The sequence below is a fragment of the Falco punctatus genome, assembly GCF_963210335.1.
Source record: "Falco punctatus genome assembly, chromosome: Z".
NCBI lineage: Eukaryota > Metazoa > Chordata > Aves > Falconiformes > Falconidae > Falco > Falco punctatus.
The window spans coordinates 68,372,479-68,395,744 of record NC_137586.1 but is presented as its reverse complement, the minus strand read 5'-3'; the positions used below and the strand labels follow the sequence as shown (position 1 = coordinate 68,395,744).

Genomic DNA, 23,266 nt, shown 5'->3' with positions numbered 1-23,266 from the left:
GCTTCAAAACAAATGTAACGTCACCTTTCCTTTCTGCTGAGCTTTGTCTCTCTTGTTACTGCAAATCACAATAAAAACTAACTCTGAACTCAGCTCCTAGTGAGCTCCTCCTCTAGGCTGCAAAATTCCATGACCATCCCAGGACTCTGCTTGGAACTAGTGAAATGAACGGACCAGTATTAAAACCGTCTCCTCTTCAGGCAGGTCTAGCATCAAAGGGACTCAATTGAAAACTCTGCCTGCCAATGCAAGACCTATAATGGGTTAGTAGAAGAACCACATTTCCCTGAGTGGGAAGACTTCTATATGCTAAAAGGATAAAGGAACTCCCTCCACACATCTCATTTTTCATATTAAACCTGACCCAGGTATGACTTCCTCAACAAAGGCATCTGACCCAAAGTTACTGAGAAGGAGTACAAGGTTACAGCCACCTCCTCATCTTTTTATGACTCCTTTACTCATGACTTCACCCCTCATGCTCTAAGAAGTTAATTTATCCTCTATTCACTTTTAAGAAGTGAATTTATCACCTTGTCGTACTGGGGAGGCTGTGTTTTTCTTCTTCCCTGCAGTGGGAAGCTGAACATTACCTCTCATCTACACACAAGAGGGTAATGAGTTTCATCACACCAGACAAAAAAAGAGACTGTGCTGCATACGGGGAGGTGACAGGGAGGCACCACTGCAGTGTGCACACACTCTCAGACTTGCTTTAGATGATTTTTAGCTGATGTGAGTACAGAAAATAACGGATTTGAAGCAGCATAACTCTGAGTACTTAGCAATTGAAAGCTGACTTCAAAATTGGACCAGGTAGCTCAAAGGTAGTGTCAGTATGTCCTTGCATTGCTCCTTGCTGCTGTGCAATGTCCCAGATACAGATCCTTTTACTGCTGCACAGGGTGGTACTGGTCAGCCACAGATCTGGCCAACCTCAATGGACAACAACCTCAATAAACAGTGCAGAGTAATAGAGGGGTGAGGCTGCCCATTCGTCTTCCACAGGTGAGGAAGCTTCATCATATTTACTCCAGTTAGGTGTACTATGGAGTAGGAGACAAGCCACAGGTTGTGACATGGGCTTGCGCAACTGTGTTTGCACCTTCCTCGGCTTCTGCCAGCGAGGAAGTGCCTACAGGGCAAAGTACTTCCCATTCGCTGTTGTTCATTGGTTTGTAATTTGCAGTAAGCACTTGGAGATCCCATGGTATCAAAGAGTTAATAGATGTCATAGAGTCTCCTTGTGAGGCCCTTGTGTGCAAGGCTGATGTCATCCAAAGAGGTCACTGAAAAAAAACAGGTCAGATATACTGTGACCCCGGTTAGTCTTCCCCTAATATTAGTCACTTATCAGAGAAGTCATGAAAGGTTTCAAAATGTGGACAGAGTGTACTGTTTATTAACTGTTATTCCAAAGTATTTTGTAAGCAATGTGACAATGAGCTTTGGAGAAAATTTTTAGTTCTTTAAAGCCACCAAGTCACTATAGCTTCTGTTTAGAAATCTTCAAATGAGGCTTCAACACCTCTTAGTAAAACAAAATCAGGGGAAAGTTAGCTAATGTGACAAACTGACCTTACATCAGTGTCTGTACATTTTTCAGCAGTAATCACAGGTTATTTCATTGTGCTTCAGCTTGTACGTGCCTCCAAGGAGCAAGTGCTCTGTAGAGCTCTAATTAACAAGACCTAGCTCCCTCTCTGCTCCTCAGCTTGAACCTATGGCCCAGGGATGGGACAGTTTCTTTTAACTAGGTCAGTTTGCTAAAACACATGATCTGAAACCAGGGAGCTAAACTTGTCAGGCAATGACTGCTCCACTGAAACCCTGCTTTGAGGTTCCAGAAGTGCTTGAAGAGTCATGCCTGCAAATAGTTGATGGTGTCTTACCCACAAGAAACTTTAGGCACATGACTCCGTGCAGAATCAGCTCCTTGCCAGCGTGGGCCCTAATCGAGCAAGTATTTATGGCATAGGTTGTTCAGCCACACTTGAGGCTCTGTATTTATGCAAAATAGGGTTTAGTCATCCCTCAAAATCTCAGTAGGTGGAACTACAGTGAATGGAAAGGAAAGGATCCAAATCCCGGACATAGATTTTCTGCTACATTGCAAGATCTTGGGAAGAGGGAATGGAGATTCTGCCTCTTGCTCCCAAGCTGCTAACACTGTCACAAACAACCGTTACTTTGCTTCAGCAGGTGTCCCTGTGTTCCCAACTTCAGAAAGGGATAGGCATGGTAGAAATGAGCATTGCAAACAGCAATTTGAGAGAGCAAGTTAAATGAGCTTGCTGAAATTAGTCCTGTTCAGAGGTCAGTTCTTTGTAAGCAAGGTCCTGTTATGTAAGCCAGGATTTATGTAAGATGAGACCATCTGGACGCCTGTGATCCTGCTCCAGGAGTTGCTTTCTGTCTTAATAAAATAAGACATACGACAAAAAACTACATGAACAACATTCATCACAGCTGCCTTCTCTTGGGAAGTGTTCTGCAAAGGACAGATGCTGCTGGAGGAGTAAAAGGCAACTACATTTGCCCCGTGAATGCCTTTAGTTTTACTGCCCTTTTTCTAGCATTTGCTTTTTTGTATTTGTAATTTCCATTCTTCGATTTTTGTTCTATTTTCTCCTCTCTTGCATTATCTTACATTTCCTCTGCCTCACAGCAATCACTCTCATTTTCCTCGCCTCCTCCCTGTGTGGCCTCATCCTGAACGGGAGATCTCCTGAACTTTCTGTCGGTTGATCTAAAGCTGGTACATGCCATAAACATCAGATAATGCAAGGTTCAAAAGACAAGGAGACACAAATTAGAACTGAGGGTTCTAGCAAGAGGGAAGGATGAGTTCTGTTTTTGCCAGGTCAGAGCTGTTTCTTTCTGCATCTGAGGAACTGGACAGCATTAACAAATGTCAGGGCTTGTAAAATACGCAAACAAAGGAATTATCTCTTTTACTGGAATAGGAGAGTACAGCGTCCTTAGCCTCTTTTCCAGGGATATGCAAAAGCTTTGCAAACACAGAGGCACAGGACGCCATTTACTGAGATTTCCAAAGGGAATGCAATCACCGCTGTGTGTTGGCGGGGGGGGGGTGTGCAGGTCCCCGTAGGCACCAAACTTCAGGCCGACATTTCGGGTTTGCTCCACAGCCGCTGGCGGCGGCGGGCGCGCACCGCGGAGCGCAGCGCAGCGCAGCGTGTGTGGTCCTGTCCCCCCCAAACCCGCCCGCGCTTCCTCTAGGTGGCACACCTACCTCTCCTATAACTCACCCTGGGGCGGGCACCCTCCTCCGGCACTGCTTTTGGCAGCCTTCCTATGGGTTATTGAATTAAAAAAATATATTTAAAAAAAAAAAAATAGGTCCTCTGCCCGGGCAGAGAGTGGGGCTGCGGGCTCCGGGGGAGCGAGGCAGGACGGCAGGTGGGAGACGGAGCATGGCATTGTGTTTGCTGTCCCCGATAAAAGCAATGAGTGCAAAGGTCATCATCAAGCAGAATGCTCCTGAAAAAAACTTTGAAACCTGTGGTAGCACATGGAAACTGCAGGAACTGCTAAATAAAGTCAGACTTACACTAAAAAAAATGATATCTGGGTATAGCAACTGTGTGGAGAGTACAGAAAAGCCTAATTCTGCCCCAGAGCTGCCTGATATCTGCCACAGACATGGAGATGTGTACCACCAGCCCCAAATGCAGGGGTCATGTCTGCTGGGGCTGCAGTGTGCCAAACACCTTTGTGTGCTGGCCCTGCCTGGCCTGTTTTTGCAGCCCGTGCAATCAGGGGTTACATCTGTCACAGGTATGACCTCCATCCATTTGCCACGCATATTGAAAGTTGTATCTAGTTGCTTGCAGGCATTAGCCAGAGATTAATGGCATGTTCACTTACCACACATCCCATTTCTCCACTGCTGTGAGCTGCTGTCTTGCTGCAATCTTGTCAATCACTTCCTCACTGTACCCTTACAGTGTTTGGAGGTCCTTTTCTTACTCCTGACACCTGAATACAAGCTGTTTAAAACTTTTTTTGGAGGGAAGGAAAAACAAATAAGCAAAGAACTGCATTTGTTGTTAAAGCCTTATTCATACAGCTCTCACAGTAGTGGTGCTCTAATTAATAACATATAAACCTAGGATGGCCACAGGTCATGACCCAAATTGTGCCATATAGATATGAGCACAACCAGAAAATGCAAAAGGATAAAGTTTAAGATGATAAGGAGTAATTCTGCAAGTCTCCCAAGATTCTCCAGTTTCTAAGTGCTCATAACCAAGCAACCATTTTGATCTTTTAAATTTTGCTTTGGAAAAAACACATAAAACTTCTCTAGTCAGAAGCTTTTCTCATTGAACTGAACAGACAAGTAAGCTACATCCAGTACATGTGCAGGAAATCACATGCTAATACACACCGTAAACACCTGAAAATGCCAGCGGTAACCTGCTCTCAGTAGGCCAGCACTGCACTGGCTGCAGCAGCTGGCACCCAGTTTCTGCCTCTCTGTTTGGTACAGTCACTGCTTTGGAGTCTAAGCAGGAGGGCTGCTGCAAATTTTATGAAAGAAGACATGACAAGCAGGCTTGGGCTGTGATATTAATGTTCTGCCTCTACAAAGGAGGCTGTGCTGCCAGCTACACAAACCCTGTCACTCCTCAGTGAGGAGTCAGACAGGGACCTGCACCTCACATAAAATTTTACTGTGGGAGTAACAGAAGAAGGGCTCCCGAGCTGTAAAATTTTAGACTTTAAAGGGGGCAGCCAGTGTGTCGGGTATGAGCAAGCAGATGTGCTGCATTAGTATGTTGAGGATCATTGCAAGATTGCACACAGTCTGGAAGATGTATTGAACATAGCAGCAATCTGTTAAAAAAAGAAAGAAAATTAAAAGAGCAACTCAGCTTTCTTTCATTGTAAACAAAGACTTTTTTTTTTTTCTCCACTAGAAGCAAGTATTTCCAGTTGCATTCTGCTCCTAAATAAAACCTGGAGGTAAATACTTGCAGCTTTATAGAAGACTGCATGGTGGTTAGAAGTGTCTGAGACTATAGGAATGGTAACTAATGTGCATGTGTGCTATGACAGGTGGGCACAGTGCAATTCCAGAGGCAACAGAAAGCAAAACACCTGTGTTTCCTAGGCAATCATCTCCTTCGTGAATATGTAACTTGAAAATAAACACATGCCCGAATGTGCTTGATAGCAGCTATCATAGGCTGTCCCCCAAAAAAAGCAGAACAGGCATGTGATAACTCCTTTTAGTACACACGGCAGCTTACACTGCAACATCAGCAGGCACAGCGAAAGCAGCAGATTAGCTGTATACTTCCTCCATGCAAGGCAGATGCTTCTGCTGGCTACCCAGCCTCTGCAGGAAACCAATGAGGGAATCAGAAGCTATCCCTGCCCCTGAAACAGGATGCCACTAACCGGTTGTTCAGCATCACAAATTGTCCTGAGCTGCTTTTGTTCACAGAAAAAAACATGCACGCTCATGTACAGCACCAAACCTATGCCTTTTCCCCACTTTAAGCACTCTGCGGCTTACTGCCAGCTGTTTTTGCTTTAGCACGATTAATTTTACAAAAGGTAGCAGTGCTATAGAGCCATGACTGTATCTAGCCAAGCTAAATGGAAATACGAGGAGGTATATTGTAACACAGCAGCATGAGAGGTGACTTTTTCAGAGACTGCCTTTAGGTTGCAGTCAGCGAGGAGTCTGCTATCACCCCGCAGACACCATCTCCAGAGACATCGCGCTTCGAGAAGACTACACATGATGATAAAGAAAGATGACTCAAAGCACATTTCTAAACAATACTGTTTTGATAAGTAGTCTTATCAAAGCTTTTGTAGGAAACACTACAAGTATAAGAAGTTTAAAATGCAATGTGACACAAGCTTACCATACTTTAGTCCTAAAATAAAATAAAAATTAACAAATCTGCCAAAGTGAAGTTTTAATGACAGAAACATTAACAGCATATCCAGTCTAACAAGAAAAGGGTAAACTGCAGAGAGCAGACATCTCCCCACACTGAAACAGTTTCATTCTAAACCATACTATAACATGCTCTTTATTGCTTAAAATCACCTAAGCTATGCATGCATCATAAAATGTCCTGTTCTGTTATTATTATACATTATTTGAATCACAAGAATGCCATCATTGCCAAATTATGAATTTGAGAATTCACTTGAAACTATGTATTTATTTATGAATTATGAAGTTATTTTAAAACATTTTGTGTCAAGGTACTCTGATTTTGCTGAGCTTGCCTTTAAATATTTGTTTACTGAAGCACAGTTATTGTTCCATCTATGCACATTCCACTGACCCTTTGATAAATTACGAGGCAAATCTCTTTCATTATTATATTTACAGAAAGCATCTGTGTTCTTATGCTAAAAATAAACCCACTGTATTTTAAACCCAAGGTCATGGGCTTTTAGAGACCAACAGAGTATCAAAGCAGGCCTTTCCTGACCACATGGTGTCTTCTTGCTTATCCATAATTAAGACTAAGCTAAGAACAATAAAAGTGGGTTTATAACTGAATTTTGGATTTATAGAATCATGTATAGAAGATTTTGTCACTGAGGATTAAAATATTTCTACACATGTAACACCAGATTTGATTGCCTGAGGAGTCTCATTTTGCTGTGTGAGATGTAAATTTTCACAATTGGTTGCAACTACAGTCATAAAACAAGAATTCCCTGAAATTATTTAAACAGAAAAGAGTCTTACCAATAAAACAGGGCATTTAACTCTGGGCAAAATAGTAGAAAGGATATACTTCAGAAGGTAAGATCCAGAAACACCAGTAAACCCGAAGTGAAGCACAGAGAGAGACTAAATTATGTCTTGGAAATGTAGGGAAGACTTAACAGTACGCAATTCAACCAGCATAAACATTTCAACAGTAAGTATGAACTCTACAAAGCACATGTTGTGTGGACAGATAAAGCACAAATAATATGTGCTCAACAAATCCTGAAGCTTATTTTACTTGTGTAAATACTTTGCAAGCAAGTTAACTGGACAAATTGTCTTAATTGAGAGGCTACTGTACATATAAACTGTAGGATAGTAAAGCAATCCAAACACCAAACACTATCCCCTCACCACTCATACTGAAATACTTAATGCCGTCAATCACATCTACTATGTTCCCCTTTCCAACAGTTTTGGCCTTGATTGAGGTTCACTCTCAAAACTCATCCTTCAGCCCTTCTCTCCACCTCTAGAGCTGCCTACTGTTAGTTTGGGCAGCATACCCTGCAGCTATAGTACACACTTCCCAACAAATTTACTAAGAAAGAAAGAGAAAAATATCCTATATTCAAAAGTGGAACGCAAGCTAGACAGAAACCAAAATTTCACTCTGTGCTTTTTTCTCTCCTGTACCATCCCCTCTGCAGCACAGAAGCTTATGCTTCTGCCTGCCTAGCAATGAGGTGTGACCAAAGCCTCAGCCGTCAGCTCTGTCTCTGTATTTCTGTCTTCTAGCCGTTGCAAAAGGGCTTCGGATGACAAATACCACATGACAAAGCAAGTGGTCAGATTCTTTTTGATGTTTAAAAGACATCAGGTAAAGTTGTTTGTACTTTCCAGTCTAAGTTACTTTCCAATGACTTTTCAGAGTGTACATCTCCGTTATTTTGGAAGGCTCTATGAAGCCTGGAGAATGGGGGAAATCACAACATCACAAGAGGCAAGGAACTGAAAGTTCAACATTTGGAAAGAAGCTACCTAAGGAACTGAAAATATCACTCTAGTTTTCAGCTAAACACTTACTTGTAGCATTTAATGAATGCTCTGGAGAAAGAATGCTGTGGTTAGAGTCAAACAATTGCTTCACCATTCTGACAAATTTTCAAGTACTTCAGTGTGGCCAGTCTGGGGAGTGATATTATCCTGTTTCCTGCTTTTTCAATAGGCCCAGCTTCTGGTCTTATGTGACTATTGAGATACACCAGCAGGCTGTGTTGCCATTCAGCGAGACCTTGACAGGCCAGAGAGTTGGGCGCAGAGGAACCTCAGGAGATTCAGCAAAGGCAAGCGTAGGGTCCTGCACTTAGGAAGGAACAACCCGATGCACCAGCACAGGCTGGGGCTGACCTGCTGGAAGGCAGCTCTGCGGAGCAGGACCCAGGAGTGCAGGTGGACAGCGAGGTGCCCATGGGCCAGCAGTGTGCCCTGGTGGGCAATAGAGCCAGTGGGATCCCGGGGGCATTGGGAGCAGCATGGCCAGCGGGTGGAGGGAGGGGATCCTGCCCCTCTACCCTGCCCTGATGGGGGTGAGGCCCCATCTGGAGTGCTGTGCCCAGTGCTGGGCTCCCCAGTTCAGGAGGGACAGGGAAGTAGTGGAGAGGGTCCAGCGGAGGGGTACGAAGATGATGAGGGGACGGGAGCATCTGCCTCATGAGGACAGGCTGAGAGAGTTGGGCCCTTTTAGCCTGGAGAATAAAAATATAGTACAAACCTCTTACAGGTGAGTGCCAAGAGGATGGGGCCGGGCTCTTTTCAGAGATGCCCAGTGACAGGACAAGGGGCAGTGGGCACAAACTGAAACCCAGGGAGTTCCATCTGAATATGAGGAAGAATTTACCTTGAGGGTGCCAGAGCACTGGAACAGGCTGCCCAGAGCAGTTGTACAGTCTCCTTCTCTGGAGAATCTGAAAACCCACCTGGACACAATCCTGTACAGCCTGCTCTAGGAGAACCTGCCTTAGCAGGGGGGTGGACTAGATGATCTCCAGAGGTCCTTTCCTGCCCCAACCTTTCTGTGATTCTGCAATTAGGTAAAAGAAAGATGTGAGCTTTTTGCAATGGGTTTGAAAATATGACCTCAGGAATTTAAAGCTTTCTATATGGTGACTCATGACTTGGGCTTTACAATAGCTGGACTAACAGTATACAGACTCCTCATTTCCTCAGTTGTCTGCCAGCCAGCTTGGGAAGAACAGGTCTGGTATTCCTAATGACTAATTTTCAAGAAGATCTATGAATGAAAGTGGGCTAGAGGGAAAGAAAACTCCTAGTGCTTTTATTTTTCTTAAAACTTCATGGGCTTTATAAAAGCAAGACAAAACTAATCTAATCTAAATTCTTTGCAGATCAACTTTTAAAAAACGTCTTGACCCCCTCCTGTATTCCTTACTTAAAGGTAGGACAGACACAGACAGCTGCAAAGTGAAAAATTCTGAAACATTCACTAAACTCTCAGCTGGCAAAGCTCACTTCGCAATCAGCTGACAAGAGGCCTGAGTAAAAACTGAAGAACAAAGTAATTTGTCCTTGATGTCCATGGGCTTGGGTAAATCAAAGTTTCATATGCTAAGATTTCTGTATGCTGAAATAATGCACTAAATTGCACCACCTCTGCACCCCCAACCCTGTCTGGAATAATTTACATCCCTGAGAATATTAGTTGACTGCAACTAGGAAATCTTTCTTCTTTGTACCATGTGAAGATATAGAGAGAGAGATGCAGCAGTCGATAAGGATAATTTACTACAAGATTAAATTGAACCTACAGATTCTCAGCATGTCTTTATATGCAGCTTAACTGTAGTAGGAAAGTCAGTAGCTTTTAGGAGCTAACTCAACCACCACACTCTTGATCAAAATGGAAAAAGCTAGCACAATATGACTAATTCTCCAATTCAATCTGATAGATGCATTACAGCTTAAGCAGAGTTGTCATTAACAGTATAAATCTGCATACATACCCTCAAGGACTGGATTAAATGTTTAATTGGAGACCTGCTTATTGTCAATTTTATGTAGTTCAGTAACATATGTATAACATACGTAATTCAGTACATTATGTAATTCGTCACTGATTGTGGAAGATGCCTGACATCTGCCTGACATGTTAAGCATTGCTTAGCTCTCAGGCGGCATGTTACCTGACTTACCCCCTTCTTCAGACACACTGAAGATGACAGTTCCGGCAGAATCAGAAAGCCCATGAACAGGGTGCTTTTACCATTTGACTTTATATGTTGAAAATATGTCTCAGATTCACTAGCCTTTCTCCTGCTACCTCACAGGCCTAAGAACACAATCCTTATGTGTGTAATTAAGCCAAAGAGAGACTGATTTGCTCAGCACTGTACAGTTAAGTGATGGGGACATGAGGATTATTACTTAGGTTCCAAGCTGTTTCACTACACAGATGCCACAAAAGAAAGCTGGGGGCTGTGCTAAACTTTGTGAACTGGAGAATGTGTCCTGGATTCTGCATTCATGTCTTTATCTGTAGTCAGCTAACCTTTGGATATGAAGGCATCTAAAAAAAAAAATGAATAAAAAATTTCAAAAATCAAACCCCTAGATCTAGATAACACATCTTCTGGTGCTGTGGTTTATCCACATTTTCATAGTACAAACCACAGCACCAAACCATTGGGACATCTATGGAACAGGTAACTCATTCTGGTGGAACAAAACTAAATGCCAAGTAACAAAATCAGGGATAGACTACAGAGATGGTCCACTTACATCTGCTTGTGTTTTAGTAACTTACAGCTCTCTGACATAAGAAAGTAAATTATTTGCTTTCTAGTTGAAGTGTCTCCTCTACCACTGATTTCAGCTATGCAGGAGAATATTTTTTCAAAGACCACCAAGGGAGAAAATGGCATATGCAACACAGCAACCAAACATAGAAGCAAGTTTCAAGGTCTCTCTCACTGAATCCATAATGCTTACACTTTCAATAAGAGTGACAGTGCACATAGAGAGCTCATTACAAACACAGCCAGGCAAACAGTCATAACGTTGCCAGAAGTGTGTCTATGTAGTGTTTTGTAGTGTTCATGTCCACATTGTTTGAAAGAATACGTAAAGAACAACTGCATAAAAAAAAGAAAATCCCCTTCCAAAATAGTGTCTATACCATCAAAAAGAGACAACTGAATTTGAGTTAGTGCTTGTACTTCCACTTGAAAGAAATCTAAAACAATCACGTTTTTCTGTTCTGATTTATTTGCATGTTTATTTTGATCTAGACAAGGAATATTAGGTCACCAGTGCTGTCTGCCTTCCTCCTTCCTGAAGGAAGAGACCCAGCACAGGGAAGAACAGAACCTCCTACTCTAAGAAATGTGTGTCAGCTGGAAGAAAATGTATCTGTGACAAACCTGTCAATAACCCTTTTTCCCTGTCCACTGATAGCTAGCTAACTTCTTGCCAGGCCAAGCAGAATAAATTGAGGACAAAACAGACTTTTCCATAAAGTCAGATTCTCCCCTGCTAAGGGTAAGTCTCTCTGATACAGGCAATTAGTATTTGAGGGGAGCACCAAACAGTCACCTTTTGCTTACAGGTAAGCAGATTGGCAGAGCTGGCATGTAACTGTGAGGTGCAGTCAGTAGGAGAACTGGCCTGTGAACAGCTGATGTTTTTGGGGGTTGGAAGCCCACTGCTTTTGCAGTCATGTTATCACCTAGCTTGAGGATTTTAGAGCCTTTCTGCCTATTTTGCTTATTTGTATGATTTTGTTTTGTTTTCAAAAACTTACCACTGTACCCCCAAATGTTCCTGTTATCCTGTGATACCTCATTCTTCTTGGCAGACATCCCTGGTGACTTCCTACAGGAGTCAATGATGTCTATTCTCCCTAGTGAAAGCAGTAACATAACTGATGGCGGGGATTTTTATTAACATCTGCACCTACTTTATCAGAGCATGATACATTAAGATTATCCTGCAGAAAGAATTTATTGATGGGTTTTTCAAAATCCAAAGCTCTTTAACCTGTACTAAATTTTTTGCTCTAATTGTAACACAATGTTCTGGAAGAAGCTCAATTCCTCTGGAGTCAAATCAGTGAAAACTAAGAAAATCTGCTGTGAGTAACATTTCCCTTTGTAGTAAGCTGCTTTTGAGTAATATTGAGCTGATTACACATTATGCGTACTAACAATTACCTTCCTGAATATCTCAACATTTCTCATTTTTCCTTTTGACTGTAGAAATCCGTATTATTGCAGTGTCTGTAAGGTCTACCTGCTTGCCAAGTGATCTGTATTTATTTGGCATTTTGTCAATGTCTATATGAATATTTAATATGCCTGCAGCACACATTTGTAATACAGTTATGAAAGGTGTGATGCCTCCCTAAATGATTGTTTCAAGGTCATGATTGCACAATTTATCCCTTCTTTAAAGCTGCTATCAACTGGACAGTGAAGCTGTCGTTCAGTCAACAACTGCACATTCAGAGCACAAGGAAAACACTGTCTGAGATTCCAGCTCTGAAGCAAGCAGTTTTCAGCTGAAATACCTTATTTTCTCACATGGGTGGGTTTTCTGTTCTTGATCAGGAGAATAAGGATTTATAAATTTGCAAAGATGGCCTTTTTGAGGGCAGTCTTCTTTTCCCTAATAGCACAGTCTGGGTTTTTCTGAACCGCAGGAAAAATCAAGAAGGACTCCTTACTTTATCATTTATGTATGCTTGAGAGTGTTACTTACTGAGGTTTGTAAGAAATGCCAGCTACTTCTGAAAGCACTGTGGAGGAATGTCCTGCTTAAAACTTACACACAATGCCAGTAGACATGGCCTGTTTTTGTTTACCATACAGATATACCATTGGCATATCTATCAGAACCTGTTTTCTATCACTAGTGCATAGCTGTCCTGTAGCTACGAATTCCGATCAGTGTACTATTTCTACTGAACTGATTCTGAAGTATAGGTATTTACTCCAGCTGCTGTCAAAATTAGCTTGCTATCTTTTTGAGACTTAAGTATACTATTCACTACTTGGGTGTTTCAACTGTACAGTGGTCTGCATACCGGGGTATATAGATTTAACTCCTCCTCTGATTTGTTTTTTTTCACTATAGAGGTCTGAAGATTCTTTATTTTCTCATTTTTATGGCACCCAGCGCTTGAATAGCAAACTCATTTATAAAGAAAGAGGAAAGAAAAATAAAAGCAAACAAACAGAAAAATGTAGAACACTGGGATATCACCAGACTGAGTACAAATGCTCAATTATTTACCCAGAAGCAACTGTTTATACCAAGAAGCTCTTTATCATGAGTGGAAATCCACTCATTTCTATATGTGGTCAGAAGGACCAGGGCAGTGATCATTCCCCTGTGCCTGGCATTAGTGAGGCCGCCCCTCGAACCCTGTGTTCAGGTCTGGGCCCCTCTCTGCAAGAGGGACGTAGAGGGGCTGCAGCGTGTCCAGAGACGGGCAGCGGGGCTGGGGAAGGGGCTGGGGCACAGGTCTTGTGGGGAGCCGCTGAGGGGGCTGGGGGTGTTCAGTCTGGAGGCTCAGGGGGGACCTTGCTGCTCTCTACAGCTGCCTGACAGGAGGCTGTGGGCGGGTGGGGGTTGGTCTCTTCTCCCGGATAACAAGCAACAGGAGAAGAGCAAACAGCTTTCAAGTTGTGCCAGGGGAGGTTTAGATTGGAGATTAGGAAAACTTTCTTCACTGAAAGTGTGGTGAAGCACTGGAACAGGCTGTCCAGGGAGGTGGTGGAATCACCATCCCTGGAGGTATTTAAAAAACATGTAGAAGCGGTGCTTAGGGATGTGGTTTAGTGATGGGCTTGGCAGTGCTGGGTTAACAGTTGGACCTGATGAACTCAAAGGGCCTTTCCAACCTAAATGATTTTGTGATTCTATGGTTCTACAACTGAGCATAGAAATAGTAGCCAATGTGAGTGACAAAGCAGAATTTGGCACTAGGCTGATTCAATTATAAGAACACACCAAGCCTGGCAAATAAACCCACAAACTTAACCTTTACATAGACAGTTTCCATGGCCCTGCCAGTTAGCATCCTTCTGGTTACTGCTGGAACAAATTGCCTGCACCATTCCGTACTGAAAACAGAGAGCTTTCCTGGTAGTATAGCTGTGGCTTTCTAAAGTAGTAGGCCAAGGAAGTAATTTCATGGTTTTGGTTACATGTACTTACTGTTTCAGGTAAAGATGCATGTAAACAAGTGGGCACCATGATTGGCAAAGGATTGAAAAGCAGCATATAAGAATATAGAGCAGAATTGTGATTGCAAACTTCCTGAGAGACTGAGCTTAGCGATCCCATGTGTCTGACAAAGGTCACATCCATGTGCTAAGGCGAGGAAACAGGTCACTTTTGTGACACTCCATAGTGAAAGCAGCAAGGGCACTTGTAAACCTCAAGAACCAACACTGTGAAACATACCTGAATGAAAAAGTAAAGACCTCTTACTTCTTCGGGGTCTTCGCACAGCACCACGCGCAGTAAGACCCAAGAAGCCTTTAACCCCCTCCGTGTCGCAAGCGCTGCGTTCATTGGTATTTACAGTGAGGTTCGCAAAGCGACCTCGGGGAGGAAGAGGCCGGCCGCCCTGCGGGGCACGCCAGCAGTGCGGTGGCTCGGCGGGTTCAGCAAGGGGTGCGCTCGCCGCCAGCTCCGGGACCCTCTGCCCCGCAGCACCGGGTGACACCAGCTGGCCGGTGGTCAGCGCGGCGGCGGCGGCCCGGCCCGGCCCGGCGGGCGGCTCGGGGCGGGGCGGCCCGGCCCGGGGGGAGCTGTCCGTGGTGCTGCCGCCGCCCCGCGCCCCCCCGCCCCGCCGCCCCACCCCGCGGTACCCCGCCTCCACCCGCCGCTCGCCCCCGGGGCTTGGTCCCCGCCGGGCGGCGGGCGCGGGGCCGCGCCAGCGCCTGGCCCTGGCGAAGGAGAGCTTGCCCGTCCCTTGTGGCCTTTGTCTGGAGGAAGGATTCAAAGTGCCGGCCTGATGCCTTTTTTTTTTTTTTTTTTATTAAACCAACAAAAACAAACAAAGAATAATAATAACAAAAAAAACCCAACAACCAGGCGGTTCAGCCGGACACTGGAGACCTCCAAGTGGTGGGTCGCATCTCCGTGCAGGCTCTCTGCGCTGCTGCGCCCACTGCTACGCAGCGTCTGCACCGACTAGAAAAGCTGGGAAGAGCTCGCAGTTCCCCCAGCAGAAGGGGGGAGCAACGCGGCCATCGCCGCCTCCCGCGGGTACCGGGAGAGCGGGTAAGGCAGCGTCAAGTCGAGCGCTGTGACGGGAGCGGGGCCCCGCTTACACCAGGCCGGCGGTCCCGGGGGCGCGGCTCCCCTTAATTCCCGCTTTCCTTAAATACAGCCCTTTTGCCGCTTTTGCGCCTTCCCTTCCCCCGGCCTCACCTCCCCTCGGGGCGGTCAGGCACAGATTAACACGATGAGGCCCTTAAGAGAGCCGGGGGGAGGACAAAATAGTGGAGAGACCGGCCCCCCGCCCCCCCGCCCGCCCCCCGAGAGCCCGGCTCTTCCGCCCCTCAGAGGGCAGCGCGGCGCGACCCGCCCCGTCGGGGTAAGGCCGGGGGCCGCCCGCGGCCGCTGCGCTCGCCGCGGCGCCGGTGAGTGACAGCGGCGCGCGGGCGGGGCGGGGCTGGCGGGGCCGGTCCGGGGCGGTCCGGGGCGGAGCAGCACCATCCGCGCGGTGAAAACAAGCGACGGCGCCGCGTCCCTGCAGGTGGCGGCGGCCCCGGCGGCGGCCCCGCGCAGGGAGCCCGCGTCGCACCGCCCGCGTCGCCGAGGGCTGCCGGGCGCACGGAGCGGCGGAGTCGGGCACTCCCATGGGCAGGGCGCCCTCCGCGGGCGGGATCTTGGCCAGAGCCGCGTAGCGCGGGGCGGCCGGGCGGCGGGTGCTGCAGCGCTCCGCGGACACCGGCCGCCGGCGGGTGCGAGGCCGGGGCGGGCCGAAACATGGCGCAGCAAAAGGGCCGCACGGAGGCGGACGAGCTGGCCAACGCCGCCGCCCGCGGCGACCTGCAGCGCCTGAAGGAGCTGCTGGACGGCGCGGCGAACCCCAACGCCGTCAACTCCTACGGCCGGACGGCCATCCAGGTAGGGAGGCCGGGGAGGGGGGCGGTGCCGGGGCGGTGGCAGCGGGCCCTTCGTGCCCGAGGAGCGGCGGCGGCAGCCCCGAGGCAGCCTCCTGGGGCCGGCCGCCCCCCGACGGCTGCGCTCGGCTGCTGTCGAAGCGGCGCAGCGCTGCGGCTCCTCTCGCTTTTCTCGAAAGGCGAAAGTCTGTGACGGCCGCAACAGAGGTTTTAGTCTTAACAACCCTTAACTTTATCTTAACCAACTGAGATTGGATGACTCAAAACCGAGAACTTTAATGCTCATCTCGCAATAAACGTGCAATAAAGAGTAACGAGGCACCTTTTCTGAAAGAATTACTCTTTCGTCATACCTCATCTTCTGCTTTATACGTCTATTAGCGATTTTGCTCTCCCATGGAGAAAAAGCATATTCACTGACTCTCACGATACATTGTGATCGCTGACCCTTAAGGCCAGAAGCATCTGGTCGCGATAGCCTTGCCCAGGAGACCCTGCAGGTAAGCAGCTAGGAGTCCATCTGGGAGGGCTCAGTCTGCCCACGTTTCACAGTCGCATGAACGCCTGGATAGATGCCGTGCCCGGAGAAGCAGTAGATACCACATTTATAAAGCTAAATTAATTTCTGAGATAGCTCTAGCCAGCTTCTTGAGATTTCAAAATAAAATGAAACGGGAATAACCCGAGAAGCTATGTTTGGGGTTTAGGGCCGGTGTTCGCGAAACTCTCTCTTACAAAATGACGGTGCAGCATTTCACTCGAAACACATATCTGATGCCGACCTCCGACATGTTTTTTTCTGCACCTTTACGCAGCAGGGATTTAGCCCGGGCGCTGTAGCACTGCCGGGTGCGCTGGGAGCAACGGAGCTTCGGGGTACGGGGACCCCGAGAAGAAGGGGCTCCCGGGCGTTTTAGTGCAGCGCTGGGCAGGGACGTAGAGGCTGAAGGTGCGTTTCGAGTCCCTCCGAAGGGCGAGGGAAGCGCGGACGTCCCGTTGCGGGGCGGGAGCGTTCCTTACACACGCTTTTCGCCTTTCTAAGGACCTTCTTGGAAAAGCGTCCCGGGTGAGAGAGCGGCGCGGCGGCAGCCCCGGGAGCTGCTCCACCAGCACGGTTACGCGGCGGCCGTTGCAAAGCGGGTCGGGACTTGCTCGAGCGGTTCCTGCGGGGGTGCGCCCGAAGAAGGGCGAGCCCCTTCCCCCGGCCCCTCTGCCCCGCGCCTGCTGCCGGTTCCTGTCGCGGAGCGGGCCCCCGGTGCGGGCCCGCACGCCCCGGCCCCGACGGGGCTCCAGCGGCGCTCTGTCCCACTTGCCCCGCTGTGTCCCGCGGCGCGGAGGAGGAGGGATTCCTCCGGTGCGCGGCGTTCCTGCGAGGTCCGTGCTCTCCGCAGCTCGCGGCGCCTCCGGAGCCGATCTCTAGGCCTCGCCTGCGGATTTTCCGTTCCTTTCCGTAGCGATCCCCATACCTGCGGGGCTGAACAAGACAGCCCGAGCGGGTCGGGCGGGCGCTAACGCTGTGTCTCCCCGCAGGTGATGATGCTGGGCAGCCCGCGGGTGGCCGAGCTGCTGCTGCAGCGCGGAGCCGACCCCAACCGCCCCGACCCGAGCACCGGCTGCTTCCCGGTGCACGACGCGGCCAGCGCCGGCTTCCTGGAGACGCTGGAGGCACTGCACCGCGCCGGGGCGCGGCTCGACCTGCCCGACGGCTTCGGCCGCCTCCCGCTCGACGTGGCGGCGGGGGGACCGCACGGACCGGTGGGCCGCTACCTGCGACACCCGCCGCCCCTCGTCTAGCCTCCTCCCGTAATTTATTGCCCGCGCCCACCTCGGGAGACAGGAAGTAGAACAGCACTCACGGGCTTCTAAAATCCGCGGGTGGCGTTTCGCTGCTCGGATGCACGAAGGACCAGCGCGATATGTACCGGTTTGCACGCTATAGTTAGCACGTGCCTGCATGTTTTCCTGCACTTGACACCCTCCACGCCCCGCTTTTTGACATGGTAGTCCAAACAATGTTAAGAGAAATTAATATGAAGGAAAGCCCCTGCACAGAGACGGCACAAAAAACCTTTCGTGTTTTGACTGGACCGCATCTGCGCTGTCTCTTTACCCTCCTCCCCGGGGCTCCCCACTCGCGCTTCCCAGCCGTCCGTCTGCAGGGGGCGAGAGAGGCTCCGGGCTCTCCCGGGCCCGAGCCGACCGCTCCCGGTTGGTTTCAGCCTCAAGCTGCGTCGGACTCAAGGGGCGCTGAAGCCAACCTCTGCCTCTCCCTTGCAAAACCGGCCGGGACAGCGGGGAGTTGAGCCTTCCCTGGCGCGATTGCGGCTTTGGCACATACCTGCTTAAAACCGCGTAAGATGCTGTGCATGTCTCTGCATGGGCCCGTGGCGCATCCATGGCTCTTCTCACGAAGGTCGTAAACATGGGACATAGAAGGAGAAAATAAAGAGCGATTGGCGTCTCCGCAAGCCCAATACCGCCCTCGCTTGAAGTAATAAGTGTTTTACCAACTTGCAGGTGACCTCCTCCGAGTTGCTGTGAATTTAACAGTATTTTGAAGAAACCATGACGGTTGCACAATGAAGGCGGTGTGGAACTGAAAATTTAAAATCGTATATCCGAGCTCGGTCCCAGGGTTTCCCAAGCTGCTCGAAGGTGGCGTTTGGTGAAGAAAAAACCGAGCCGTTGTAACAGCGAGTGGTTGTAATGGCTGTGCTGCTGAAGGACGAAGGGGGGCGGGGAACAGATCAATTATGTGGGGCTGCCTGCCCCACACCCACCCCCGGACCCCACGCGGGTCTGTGCTCACACGTCCTGCGCGACAAGGACACAGAAGGGGAAGCAAGGTGGGACAGCGGGAGAGCTCTGGGCTCGTTCCCCAGCACAAATCCCGAGCACTTTGGAGTCTATCTGTGGAGAATTGAAGGGGAAAAAAGATTTCTCTTCGGTTTGCGTTCCTACCGAGTGTCCAAACCCTAGATATTTCATATATAAACATTAAAAATAATATATGTACTTTTATATAACGTATTAGAATACGCTATTTATTACATAATTTCACATAATGCATGCCTTAAAATTACTTTGTATACGTTGGTACACTATAGATATAGAGTTATACCATTTAAGTGTGTAATACATCTATGTAATACCTATATAAAAATATACATAAATATGAGTATATATTTAAAACCCGTTGTGGTTATGTATCAAGCATATGTATTTGATTATTAATTATTTTAATCTGTAATATGGTTGTGCTTAATTATAACTACTATTTATGCATATAAACTCTGTGCAAAAATTCACATTATATTCGTGCTTGTTTATTATAAACCCGCCTAGAATATGTATTTTATACCTATCTTTTAATAGAAAATATATTACATTACAATATGCGATGATAACACCTTATGAAAATGTACTATATTCTCTCTTAGTACATGGCATAGCCGCAGGCAAGCCAAGGACAACACTGGGGATGCAGCAGTCAAGTGCCTACATGCTGTGCCTGAGGGAGCTGAGATGGAACTGAAATCGTGCAAGGCTAGAGCTTGGCAAGGCAAGGCTGCAGAAAAGTAAGGGTCTAATAAACTGTTCTTCCAATATCAGTTAGACCAGTATTCCTATTTTGAAAGGTCGTTTTCCTCAAGAGTCAAAATTGATTTAAAATTTTAAATATTCACATTATAGTTTATGAAACAACAACGATAATGATTATTATTATAATAATAAAAACAAATATAATTATAATAATAGTAGTAATAATGATAATAATAATAATAATAATAATAATAATGCATACATTTGACTGGGAAATAACGTACTTTCCTAGGCTGACTGCACTAAACGAGCAGAATATGCCTTCAAAATGCAGCAGGGCTAAATGCCTAATTGCTATCAATCTGCCTCATGCTGCAGTTCTGGAGCCCCTTGCCCGTGCCAGGCCCACAGTGGAGGCTACTCACCTCGTGGGAGGATGGGGGTCCCCGATGTAATCCTGCTCGACCATGGGAGCTTCCACAGGCACCTTTTCTTCTGACAGCAGCGTCGGCTCCAGGGCTTCGATTTCTCCCTGAAAAGCAGCATAGTAATTGTTAACAACAAACAGCAGCAATATGCATGTCGGGAAAGCCCTAAAAGCATTATGTTTAACGTGGCGGTTAACTGGCACTTTTTATTTCTAATACCGCAATTGTGCTTGAGTGTATCTGAGCGACAGACAGACAGACACACCCCTCTGCAGCAGGGTTTGTGCCCTGTGCACGATAAGATGCTCCCCGGGCCCGGCTCGGCCATGCATTCAGCGTTGGCGGGTATTTGGTTTCTATTGCCAAAACTGTCAATTCATCCTCCCACCACCGCACCTGCATCATGCAGCCAGGCAGGCGTTCATTATTTCTCTCAATTTTGCCTTGCCTGTCGTCGAGAAGTAGCCACGGGAGGCGGGGGTGGGAACCAAAAAAAAAAAGAAAAAAAAGCAAGGATCTCGAAGAGCTGCTTTCATTTCTAAATGGCTGTTTTCACTCACACATTTCCCAGGCTTGAAATCGGACTCGGTCCAAGAGAAACCATTTCAGGCTCTTCTTTATTAGCATTGTTGTTAGGGTTACTCCCTGCACAGGCATGAGAAGGAAACTTGTATTGACATCGGTGTTATTACTGTTTGTCCAGCCGAGAGTAGGAGGTGTTTGTTATGGGGGGAGTGTTGCACACGCGTATATCCACCAGCCCTCCCAGGGACGCCACGATGCCTCCCTCCCTCCCGGAGCCTTCCCTGCCGGCTCCCTGCAGTCCCTGCGCCCCTCCAGCTCTGCGCCGAGCCACGCCAGCCGTGCCGTGCCGAGCCGTGCCGGACCCCACCGCACCCGAGGAGGACGAAGATGCACCCGCAGGACCGGCACCTTCCCTGCCCGTCACCCCTCACCGTGCCTCGCACGGAGGTACGCCGCGCCCGGGACGGGGGATGAGCAGGCAGAGGGGCTCCCGGGGAGGGGGGGCGGGGACGGGGCGGGTAGCGGATCCCCCTCAACCCCGCCGCCCAGAAGTCCTCTGCCGGGCGGCAGGCCTCGCTCAGCACCGGCCGTCGAGGGGCTCAGCACCCTTCGGCGGTCCCCACGGCAGCGGACGGGGAGGGGAACGCCGGCAGGTTGATCGGGGCTTCTGAGCGCTCCTCCGCTGTTTACCGTTCCCGCCCCCCTCCCCCCGCCACCGCCCAAAATCTCACCCTTCAAACCGAAAACAAAAGGATCCGTCACCGCGGAGCACGGCCAGGGAGAGGGTCGGGGGAAAGGAAATAGTTAATTACCCGTTTCGGTTACCGGCGGGGGGAGACGAGATCCGCTTTTTTTTTTTTTTTTTTTTTTTCTCGCTCCGCTACGCAACGGCCCCGCGTCGCGTTCAAATGACCATGTGACAAGGAAATAGCTGCTCGCCCGGGCCAATACTGGCCTGCACTTTTAAAGCGGCAGGGATCCGCTAGCCGCCCCCCGGGGCACCGACACGACCCCCGGGGGGACGGGCGGGGGTCGCGATGCGTCGGGCCACCTCAGCCCCCGCCCCACCGAGGGGCTCCCGAAGGGAGTGGGGTCCAAACCCAAACAACCGACAAGAGAAAAACCCCAGCATAACACACTTTCTGCAAACGGAGCGGGAGGCCGTGTGTTTGGAGGGGACAGACGGGACGGGACGGGGGGGGCGGGGAGGGGGGAAGGAGGAGGGCAAGGACATGTCGTCAAGGCTTTATTTGAAAGCAGGGGAGCGCCCTGCGATTGGCCGTCCTCCACGCCCGTTTGGTGGTGGTGCTCCCCGGGGAGAGTCAGTGGGAGGGGAGAGGAGCCGGCAGCCTCCCCCGTCCCCATCCCCCGCTGCCGGTCCTCCTTCGCCTGCTTTCAAGGCGGGAACCATCATCATGGGAGGCGTTTAAGGGGGGGCGGGGGGGGGGGGGGGGGAAGGGAGGTAAAGCGAAATGGGGAGTCGAAATTAGTCAAACGGAAAAGAAAGAAAAAAAAAAAAAGGAAGAAAAAAAAATCCTCTCCAATGAATGGAGGGTGAGAGGGCCGATTCACCGGTGGGGCCCCGGCGGGGAGGTATTTCTTGTGCGACAGGCCGGGGGCTCCCCCGCACCCATGACCCCCCGGATAAGGTGCACTGTCCGCTTTCGTCGCGCCCGCAGCCTGCGCCGGGCCCGGGCCCTGGGATGGCGCATCCTCCGCGGTGTCGTCGGGGCGCTGAGGCGGCGCTGGCCGCCGCGCCTCGCTCTGCTGCTGGTCCTGCGGAGGAGGCGCCGCGGGAGCCCCCGGCCCAGGTAGGGGCCCCGGGTAGCGGGGCTGCTTGGGGAGGAGGCGGTGGGGGGGGCTGTCGCTGTCGTCGCGGGGGCCCGACGGTGCGGTGGGAACGGGAGACGGTAGCCGCCGCCCCCGGGCGAACGGGGTGCCCGCTCCCCACGGCAGCCCGGCCCCGGTCGCGCAACACCACGGAGCCCCCGCCGCGCCACATGCTCATATTGCATCGGGAACACGTGAGTGGTGCACAGGCGTGGGGGTTATTATTTTTTAGTCTTTTTTTTTTTTTTTCTCTTTTTTTTTTTCTTGTTGTTGGTAAGCGCTGTAGAAAACGACCTGTTCTTGAAAAGTTACTGTAACTTATTTCTGCCTTTTTCTTTCTCCCCCTTGAGAAGTTTTTCTTTTCGTTTTTCCTATGGCTAACTTAGAAAAAATAAACCCACCACCCCTTACCAACATTTACAGATGGTTTTCTGCAAGAGAGAACTTGCTCTGAAGAGAGAAAATGGCCACTGTTTCCCGAGCCTGTATTACTTTCCATTGCTGTAAATGACGGTGAAATACAGTGGCCTGCTTTGCCTTCCCTTGCTGTTATATAAATATGTGCAATAAGGGTCAGAGCGGCCGAGCAGCGTCAGAAAGAGTAATTAAAACACACACGTATATAAAGGGCATTGAGACACCCAAGGTGTTTTTAGAGACTTTTTCCTGACTTCAGACTGCAAAACCGGATTGTTGTGAATCTGCACACCACAATTTAGGCCTCGATCATTACACAAAATTAGACACATTATGAAAAATAAAGCGAATATTAATTTTGGTGAGTGTTTGAGGATTGTTCTGCAAAATCCTTGTAGGAGGTCAGTAGAGGAGTCCACAACCTTCTTTAATCCAGAGCACAGACTGGAGAATAGCAGGGGCAGATGGACAGTAGAAATATTTGCCTTAGAAAATATCTACAAAAATAGCGATTATATGTTATATATATATATGTGTGTGTGTGTGTGTATATATTAAAAAAAAAAAAAAACAAAAACAACCAACCCAACAATTAAACCCTTCAAGCTATAGGACTCGAATTGTGGAGATAAAGCAGTTCACAGTTTGCC

At 48.6% G+C, this 23,266-nt stretch overlaps 1 protein-coding gene and 1 long non-coding RNA gene across 2 annotated transcripts; one reads left to right on the top strand and one right to left on the bottom strand.

The window, feature by feature from the left end:
• Positions 1–8,284: 8,284 nt before the first annotated feature.
• LOC308056702 (cyclin-dependent kinase 4 inhibitor B-like) lies at positions 8,285–19,181 on the top strand. Its single transcript, XM_080372438.1, has 2 exons — positions 8,285–15,877; positions 17,404–19,181. Exons 1-2 carry the CDS (start codon positions 15,737–15,739, stop codon positions 17,665–17,667), a joined length of 405 nt encoding a protein of 134 aa, XP_080228564.1. The 5' UTR covers positions 8,285–15,736; the 3' UTR covers positions 17,668–19,181.
• Positions 16,130–21,525, bottom strand: LOC308056703. Its single transcript, XR_013924931.1, has 5 exons — positions 21,182–21,525; positions 20,405–20,489; positions 19,842–19,948; positions 17,730–18,783; positions 16,130–17,347 (listed from the first exon to the last, which is right to left on the bottom strand). It is a non-coding gene; the product is annotated as an uncharacterized lncRNA (long non-coding RNA).
• Between the last annotated feature and the right edge of the window lie 1,741 nt (positions 21,526–23,266).

What these genes read in the sequence shown, in the direction of transcription:
- LOC308056702 (XM_080372438.1), top strand. Translation starts at nt 15,737, where the DNA reads ATGGCGCAGCAAAAGGGCCGCACGGAGGCGGACGAGCTGGCCAACGCC. An exon ending in ACGGCCGGACGGCCATCCAG is followed by an intron (nt 15,878 to 17,403) that starts GTAGGGAGGCCG and finishes GTCTCCCCGCAG; the next exon opens with GTGATGATGCTGGGCAGCCC.